The sequence below is a fragment of the Aedes albopictus genome, chromosome 1 (genome assembly GCF_035046485.1).
Source record: "Aedes albopictus strain Foshan chromosome 1, AalbF5, whole genome shotgun sequence".
NCBI classification, from domain to species: domain Eukaryota; kingdom Metazoa; phylum Arthropoda; class Insecta; order Diptera; family Culicidae; genus Aedes; species Aedes albopictus.
Genome location: NC_085136.1, coordinates 333967049 through 333976585, shown reverse-complemented (window position 1 = coordinate 333976585; position 9537 = coordinate 333967049). Strand labels below are relative to the sequence as shown.

Genomic DNA, 9537 nt, shown 5'->3' with positions numbered 1-9537 from the left:
CTTAAGGCAAACTTAGTTCAGTAAGTTCAGCATTTTAATTCACCGTAGAATATAAGTTTTAATCCTATTTTAGATTGTAGTTTTAAGTAGAAAATTCAATTTTTAATACTCTTCTATAGAACGTGTTTCTGTTTTTCTCCTGTCCAAACAATACGTTGCATCTCCCTATTCTTTATCAAATCCCTATGACCACGAGAGTGTAAATGATTAACGCTAGGTAGTCCCACATAGCGGTCGTTGTGAGTCAATCGGGGCGTATCGCTCAGTGATTCCCAAGTCGGCAACATTCCCCGGCCCGTAACTTGGTCCGGAACTGTTCTGGCCAACGTTACCTCCATCGATGTCCAGTCTTGCTAGTTTCGCCACCGGTCGACGAACTACTCCAGCAGATGTTTGCAGGATCGCCTGCCGTACTCTTCCATCGGATCCCTGAATCACTTCAAGGACCTTACCTCTTGTCCATCCATTCCGAGCTGCCTCGGTTACGATGATCACCAAATCTCCAACGTGTATCGGCTTCACATCTTTAAACCATCTAGTTCTCCGGGCAATCGTGGGTAGGTACTCGCGTATCCAACGGCGCCAGAACGAGTCCACCATGACCCGACATAGATTCCAGCTGCTCCTGCACGCCTGGGTGGCCTCCTCCAAAGCCTTCGCCGGCTGTGTTGCTCCGCTCGAACTCATCAACAAAAAATGATTTGGCGTTAAAGCCTCTTGCTGTCCTGGATCAACCGGGATGAAAGTGAGTGGGCGCGAGTTTACGACGGCTTCAGCTTCGACGATCAGTGTTGCGAAGGTTTCTTCATCCGGATTCCTTGTAGTGTACATAGCTTCCAGAGCCGTCTTGATAGATCGTACTAATCTCTCCCACGACCCGCCCATGTGAGGCGCTGCAGGCGGAATGAAACACCATTTCGTATTGGTGTTGGTGAACGTTTCTGCGAGTTCAGCGCTAGTGTTCTCCATTTCTCGTCGAAGTTCATTATTGGCACCAACAAAGTTGGTGCCATTGTCGCTGTGTATTTCCACTGGAGCGCCACGCCGGGCTACAAAACGACGAATGGCCATCTTGCAGGATTCCGTACTGAGAGAGTGGACTACTTCCAGGTGGACTGCCCGGATAGTCAAGCACGTAAACAGAGCAATCCACCTTTTCGCCGTCGCTCTGCCTACGCGCACCGCCAATGGACCGAAATAGTCCAGGCCTACGTAGGAAAAAGGTCGAACGTAAGCTTGGAGTCTTGCTGTTGGAAGCGGTGCCATTCGTGGTACAACGGGAGCAGCATTCCGAATCCGACATCGATTGCAGCGTTTCGTAATAGTACGTATCAGCGTTCGATGACCGGGAATGTGGAACCGCTGTCGCATCTCATTTAGCACCGTCTCGCCGTTCGCATGGAGGTATTTCCTATGATACGATTCCACGAGTAGCACTGTAACCGGGTTATCCTTGGGAAGTATTATGGGACACCTGGTGTCATATGACGCAAAATACGCCTTCTGAATGCGGCTCTCTGAGCGCAATACACCCGCGGCATCCAGGAAAGGCGATAGCTGACGTAGCTTGCTGTTCCGTTCCAATCGTGCTCGTACATTTTCTCGCTTCGCAGTCTCCAGTACTCGAAGTTCTTCTCCATAGGCTGCCTCTTGTACCTGTCGCCAAATGCAGGTTTCTGAAGCAATCAGCTCCTCTTGCGTCAACGTTCCGTATTGTAGAGGTTCGCCACGCACTTTCTTCCGCAGGTTGCTCAGGAATCTTTGCACGTACGCCACACTTCGCCACAGCCGCTTCCAGTTTGAAAAACGACTCCATTCGATCGTTTCCGTATTAGTGTCTTCCCGATGAACCAGGCATGCCCGAATTTCTTCCGATGTCTCATATTTGACTTGGTTGTCTACCGGCCATTCTTTTTCCGACCGGTACAGGAATTCAGGTCCTCGGAACCACCGACAAGCTGGCGAAAAGCAGGGTCCATTTCCCCACTTCGTAGCGTCATCCGCAACGTTTTCCTTCGTCGGAATCCAGCGCCATTCTCTCTCATTCGACTCGGTCAGTATCTCCCCGATCCTGACGGCCACGTACTGTCGATAGTTTCGGTGATCCGAGTTTATCCAGGCTAATACATTCTTGGAGTCCGTGTGGTAGAAACATTCGTCGATTGGTAAACTGTGCGCTTCGCGAATCATCTTCTTCAACCGTACACCCAGTATTGCGGCCTGCAACTCCAAACGAGGGATGGACAGGGACTTCAACGGTGCCACCTTGGATTTTGCCGCAACCAGCGCACATTCCACCTTTCCGCTGTACACAGCCCTGAAGTACGCTACGCAGGCGTAGGCTCCTTCACTCGCGTCTACAAAAACGTGAAGTTGTAGCGATTCTAAGTCTCCAGGACCACGATCCGGGAAATAACAACGGCCAATGCGAACACAGTTTAGCTGTTCACATAGCTTCGTCCACTGGAACCATCTTCGACATAATCTCTCCGGGATTGGCTCGTCCCAGTCCGTTTTTGCCCTCCAAATATCCTGTATGAGCACCTTGCCGTGGATGACAAAGAATGACATCAATCCTAATGGGTCAAACAGACTCATGACCGCTCGTAGAACTATGCGCTTAGTCGGTGGATGTGTGGTCACTTCCAAGGTCGTGGAGTAGGTAAATTCATCTTTATCGGGACACCACAGCATTCCCAGAATACGTTCCGTTACGCCGCTTTTATCCAGGGTCAGATGCTTTTTCGTAGCCGTACTGGGTTCCCCGACCCGTCGAAGAACTTCCTCTGAATTGGACATCCAGTTCCTGATATGGAAACCTCCTCTGGAATGAACGATTCGCACTTCCTCAGCCTTCTGCACTGCTTCGTCGATAGTGTCCGCGCTGTCCAGATAATCGTCGACATAATGTTTCTTGATAACAGCCTCCGCTGCCGCCGGAAACTCCGCTGCATGTTCGACAGCATTGATGTTTTTTACATACTGTGCCGAACAAGGGGAGCAGGTAGAACCGAAGGTAGCGACGTCCATAATGTAAACTGCTGGATCTTTGTCCGGGGAATCACGCCACAACAGTCGCTGAGCGTGCCGGTCTTCTTTCTTGATTCGGATCTGATGGAACATCTCCTTGATGTCGGCACAGAGGGCGTAGCGTCTCTCTCGGAACCCGAATAGAACGGCGGACAGAGAGCTCAGGAGATCTGGCCCCTTCAAAAGCATGGAGTTCAAAGATACTCCATCTACCATAGCCGCAGCATCACAGAATATTCGGATCTTCTCCGGTTTCTTGGGATTTAAGGCTACTCCTAAAGGGAGATACCAAGTCCTCCTTGGATCCGCTTCCTTCAATTCCGCTTCTGTCGCCCGGTGGATGTATCCTTTTTCCTGGTATTCGACCATCTGCTTCCTCACGCTTTCTCCTATAGTCGCATTCTTCGCCATGCGCCGCTCAAGACACACCATTCGTTTTACGGCCATCTGATAGCTATCCGGAAACTCAAACACGTCGAACCTCCAAAGCAAGCCGGTCTCGTAGCGCTGCCCGATCCGCTTCGTCGAACTCTCCAGTATGCGATTTGCCCTCTGGATCTCTCGTGACTGTGGACCGTCGACAATCTTCACCCCGAGGCTTTCCACAGAAAAATATTGCTTCACCAGCTCGTGAAGCGATGAATCCGATTCGCAGCTGCAGATGTGGAAGCTCAATGCGTTCTCACTGCTGCCTGGCACCGATCCGTAGATGGTCCACCCCAGACGTGTTTTTGCGGCGATGGGTTCTTGAGGATTGCCTTCGCGGATCTTCAACACGGCTGCAAGATGGGAATTATCGTTACCGATGAGGATCTTAGGAACAGCGTCTTCATAATCCTTGATTGGTAGTCCGCCCAAATAAGGGTACTTCTTCACCATTTCCGTGTAGCGGATTGACTGTCGAGGAAGGTCTAGACGGTTCACTGTTCGGACATCGACCAGCTGGTAGAGATGCTTCTTCTGTTCTCCGGAAATCTCCAGGCTAACCTTCATCGATTTTTTCTCGATTCTCTTAACATTCGCTGTCCACTGCAAGCACAGTGGATTCACTTCCCCTTCGTTTCCCAGGTACTTTACGACATCCTCTTCAATCAGGGTCCTCGACGATCCGTCGTCAAGGAAGGCGTACACCATGATAGAGCGGTTGTTGGCATACAGCGTCACCGGTAGAATTCGGAAAAGACTCGAACGATCAACGAAGTGGTGATTGGTGATTCCGTGCGCAGTTTCTGGTTCCCCTTGGTTACCATGTGTATGAAGGAGAGAATGATGTCTCGCTTGACACCCGTCCACGTCACACAGTTTCTTGGACTTGCATGGTCGTTTTCCGTGCGCGCCAATGCATGTTCGGCAAAGTGAATGGGTTTGAACAGCTTTCCAGCGATTCTCCACGGTCATGTCCGCAAACTTTTTGCATTCCCTAACCTTGTGGCCAGGTTCCTTGCACACGAGGCACGTAACGAAATTCTCCGACCGAGTTGACTGGCCTACAGGAACGTCTGACTTTGTAGGATACTCCGTTCTTCTCGCTCCGCTGTGTGCTCCCAAAAAATTCTTTTCCCTCGATTTCTCCGGCTTTCCACGCTGCGTCGTTCTCGGATCCATGTGGAGCGTAACATCTGCCGCAGCAGTTACCAGCCTTGACATAAACTGCGCAAATGTTCGCAAGTTGGTGATCGGAGCTTGCTGCTTGAACATCGCCCAATCCAGCTTCAAATTGGCCGGTAGCTTGTCCACCAGCTCGTACAGAAGAGTAGGGTTGTTGAGGTGTGCCACTTGTTGTCCCATCTCCACGTGATCGCACAGGTTTTGCACTGCCATTCCGAAGCCGATCAGGGTCTCCAGCTTGTCCGGTCTCGGTGCTGGAACTTCTCGAACCTTTTTGAGTAGCATGAAAATCAGGTGTTCCGGCTTCCCATACAATGTCTCCAAAGTAGCGATTACATGGGGAACTGCCGCAGGAAACAGTAAGCGACTTTTAACAGCCTCCAACGCTGGTCCCTTGAGACATCGCTGCAAACGTATTAAGTTTTCAGCGTCCGTATATCCACAGGCCTGGGAAGAGTTGGCGAACGAGCTGATGAATACTGGCCAATCTTCCGGGTTCCCAGAAAACATCGGCAAATCTCTTGGCATTACTTGCCGGGCTGCTAGCTGAGTTGAAGAAGGCCCGTCGACTTGATGACGTATGCTGGATTGAACATGTGTCGCTGGTTGCCTCTCGGGATGGCTGGATGTGACGAACGACGATGATCCCTGTCCCGCACTGGCATTCTGACTTGGCTGTTGAACTTCAAAGCTGTTCCCCCATTGTGAATCGCTCATCGGTGGGTCCGATCTCATCCCCGGAAGTCCTAGAGATGAACCGCACGCTGTGTGCTGTGCTGGTATCACCGGCGCTGGTCGAATCGTCGTCACCGTTTCGGGTCCAAATCCTGCCTCGCCAACGAGAAACTCATTACGGTACCGTTCAGGAACAACTTGATTGGGCTGCGAAGTTACAATCACTGCTTCACCACATACACTTGTATCAAACATCACTCGCGGTGGCTTCGGCCGGGCGATTGTATGGCCGAGCGTTGACTGTCGCCAAGAAACGATCGGACGCGAAAAACAAATTGACATGGGTTCCCCCAAATCATTTGAAGGGCGAGAGGAACCTTCAACACAATGTGGTAGAGAAGCAAATGTGCTTTCCAAGGGGCGTGTATGCAATGATTGGGTTTGTCTAACCGTGTTTGAAGAGAGAGGAGGGAATTTGCTCTGAGGAACGCCTAAACCTGACTCTGATCTGGTGGTTACAAAGCTATTGTGACCTGGCCTGCTAGTCCCTACACTGAAGCTATCGTGGGCTGATACAGCTATTGTAGTATGCGGGTTTACCACTCCAGAGGGGTTCATTTGCTTTGCACTTACCGGAGCCGCCGGAGGGGGTGGGAAAGAGTTTACCGTTTCGCCTTTGTGTGCGCTGTTCGATGGCTGCTTGCGAACCGTCCCGATTCCGGAACCCGTTGCCATCCTCGCTACTGAGTGCGTCGCTGTTTCAATGCCAGAGTCGCCGGCTGGTTGCCTACCGCTGGTTTCACCACCGGTGCCGCTTACCGTAGTAATGCGTACCACAGATGTCGTAGTAGTCGTCGTCGTGGCAGTCGGTGCTTCACGATCGCCCAGAACCTCGTTCGCTGCAGGGGATTGCATCGTCGAACAGGCTCCGCCGAGTTGCACTTGACTTCTCCACTGTCGTACCTTACTATTACTGCTCTGCTGGGAACGTAGACTTCTATCAGCAGCATCAAGCAGCTCTTCCTCCATCAGACGTAGCTTCTCTTCCTCGTAATCTCGTTGTATCTCCAGTTTCCTGCGTTCCAATTCTCCCTCCTTCTGCATGCGGGCGAGTTCGAGCTTCCTCTCTTGTTCCCGTAGCTCCAGGTTAAGCATTTTCTCGGCGAGAACTTTCCTAACTTCGAGCCTCTCTAGATTTAGCCGAGCTCGAGCGCTCGCATTCGAGATCGACGACCTTTTGGATGACACAGACATGGTATCGATGGGTGGTAATCGCAAATCCTCATTATGATGCGGCGGCGGTGGTGGGGGAGTAGTGTTGAAGCATTTCGTGCAGATGAAGCTCTTCTCGCTGATGCTGTCACTCACTCCGACGCACCCGAAGTGCCACCAAGAATCGCATCGGTCACACTGGACCAAGGAATCGTCCGTCTGATTACCGCATGCCTCACACGTGTCCATTTCGTGGTCGAAATTGATCGATTCGCCTCGATCTTTTAGATTGTTGGGAATTGAGCGTTTGGGCGGTTCGGATCGCTTTTGAGCGAACTTCGTTTTTTAGTTTTGAAAGTTGCTAAAAGCTGTATAGTTTTATTAATATTCATTTCATGAAAAAAACAAGTAATATCTACTTACATCGAGTCTAACCTCGCTCTTGTTCTCATCCCAACAAATCTTCTTGCTGTATATAAATCCTACAACCTTCAATGCATGATCATTAGTATAATTCCAGTAGTAGTTTAATAAGTTTTACTCACTATTCTTAAGGCAAACTTAGTTCAGTAAGTTCAGCATTTTAATTCACCGTAGAATATAAGTTTTAATCCTATTTTAGATTGTAGTTTTAAGTAGAAAATTCAATTTTTAATACTCTTCTATAGAACGTGTTTCTGTTTTTCTCCTGTCCAAACAATACGTTGCATCTCCCTATTCTTTATCAAATCCCTATGACCACGAGAGTGTAAATGATTAACGCTAGGTAGTCCCACATAGCGGTCGTTGTGAGTCAATCGGGGCGTATCGCTCAGTGATTCCCAAGTCGGCAACATGGACATTATCGCTACATTTGGAACGGCGGCAGAACTGTACACTCGCCTGAAACGCGAAGCAGCAAAGGTCGGACTGGTGCTGAATGCGGCTAAGACAAAGTGCATGCTGGTAGGTGGGATTGAGCGAGACAGGATAAGCCTTGGCAGCAATGTTACGATAGACGGGGATACTTTCGAGGTGGTAGAAGAATTTGTCTACCTCGGTTCCTTGCTAACTGCTGACAATAACGTGAGCCGTGAAATACAAAGGCGCATCGTTAGTGGAAGTCGTGCCTACTACGAGCTCCAGAAGAAATTGCGGTCAAAAAAGATTCACCCCGCACCAAATGTACCATGTACAAGACGCTAATAAGACCAGTGGTTCTCTACGGACACGAGACATGGACGATGCTCGTGGAGGACCTGCAGGCACTCGGAGCTTTCGAGGGACGGGTGCTAAGGACGATCTTCGGCGGCGTGCAGGAGAACGGTGTGTGGCGGAGAAGGATGAACCACGAGCTCGCTGCACTCTACGGTGAACCCAACATCCTGAAAGTGGCCAAAGCTGGACGGATACGGTGGGCAGGGCATGTTGCAAGAATGCCGGACAACAGCTCTGCAAAGTTGGTGTTTGCTAACCATCTGGTTGGTACACGAAGACGTGGGGCGCAGAGAGTACGATGAGTGGACCAGGTGGAGCGTGATCTGGCGAGCGTTGGGCGTGACCGACGTTGGAGAGCTGCAGTTGCATATCGAGTATTAAAGGGTGATACGGTCAAAATTTGGTCACACATTTTTATTCATAACTTTAGACTGCGTACACCAAAACAGCTGATTTTTGGACCAGTAATGCTACATTATATGTAGCTTATACCATAAAATTTTCATCAAAATCGATTGAGTATTGGTTGATATATAGACAAAACCATCGACCTACCTTTTAAAAATTTTGTACAAAGGCGCTCCATAGTAAATTTCAGAAATTTAAGGTCAATAAAGCACAATTTTGATTATAGAACTACCAATACTGCTCCGATTTTTATCAAAATTTTACAGTATAGTACTATTATGCAAATACGTTCTTAGTAAAATTTTGAGCCATTTTGTATGAATACTTTCAAAGTTGTAGCAGTTTGAATATGAAAAAAACTGACCGGGTGCCACTTAAGCAAATATAACTTTGTAACGGCTGGATCAAATTGAATGAAATTTTTACACAACATTTTGATATGCATACTTCGCATACAGAAAAGTTTTCATTGAAATCGGTTCAGTATTTCTGGTTCTATAAAAAAAAAGAGTAAAAATGTGTTCTTATTTTTTAATCCTCTTTGTACAAAATTTTAAAATTGCAGTTTTCAGGATTCACAATATCTCCGCAAATACTAAACCGATTTTGATAAAAAATTTATGGTATAAGCTACATATAATGTACCATTACTGGTCAAAAACTCAGCTGTTTTGGTGTACGCAGTCTCAAGTTATGTAACAAATTGTGTGACCAAATTTTGACCGTATCACCCTTTATGGCGGCAATATGTTGATTCGGTCTTATCATGAATTTGATGTTGAACGAAATAAAACAAAAATTGTGGCGCGATATCACAGTGGTTAAGGTTAATTTGTACTACCTACCGGACATCGCCTGTTTGAACGCTGGACACTTTGGGCCACCAGTGCAGTGGTCCCTGCGCCCCTCATTTTCACTGCTGATACACTTCGGTGGCTTCTTCCTGTCTTGTGCTTTATGGCCACCCTCTCCGCATCTCCTGCACAGTTTCAATCTATCTGGTCCCCGGCAGTTTCGTGGTAGATGTCAAAACTACACGTAGTGAACATACTGAAAACCCGAACTTCACTTTGCCAACTCGCAATGCCTTGTTGGCTGCATCCACCCGGAGCTTGATAACCGCATCCTGCGTCCCGCAAGGTCCCTTTCGCAGTCGGACAGATATTCCCACATCTTTTATCTCCATCTGCTCCATTATTTCAGTTTGTACTTCTTCCGCCGTAGTGATCTCATCTACATAGGTCGACGCATTGAAGAACCTCTTCCGGCGTCACAGCTCGGACCTTCACCGTGTCTCCCACGACCTTCTCTGTAAGCTCTTTATACGAAGAGCTCCTGTTCTTCGAGTTCTTTTTCAACTCGAAGATCATTTCTCCAGACCGTGTACGCCTGACTCCTTGTACGTCC

The 9537-nt window shown here is 48.7% G+C and overlaps 1 protein-coding gene across 1 annotated transcript; it reads right to left on the bottom strand.

Annotated features, from left to right (window-relative positions):
* Window positions 1-213: 213 nt before the first annotated feature.
* On the bottom strand, window positions 214-9325 carry LOC134284109 (uncharacterized). Its single transcript, XM_062842415.1, has 3 exons — window positions 9182-9325; window positions 5947-6849; window positions 214-5520 (listed from the first exon to the last, which is right to left on the bottom strand). Exons 1-3 carry the CDS (start codon window positions 9323-9325, stop codon window positions 214-216), a joined length of 6354 nt encoding a protein of 2117 aa, XP_062698399.1.
* Window positions 9326-9537: the final 212 nt, after the last annotated feature.

Coding starts and splice junctions, on each gene's coding strand:
- LOC134284109 (XM_062842415.1), bottom strand. CDS start 9,325: ATGGAGCAGATGGAGATAAAAGATGTGGGAATATCTGTCCGACTGCGA. Junction 6,850..9,181: donor AAGTGAAGTTCGGGTTTTCA/GTATGTTCACTA, acceptor TTCGCTCAAAAG/CGATCCGAACCGCCCAAACG. Junction 5,521..5,946: donor CACCCCCTCCGGCGGCTCCG/GTAAGTGCAAAG, acceptor GTAACTTCGCAG/CCCAATCAAGTTGTTCCTGA.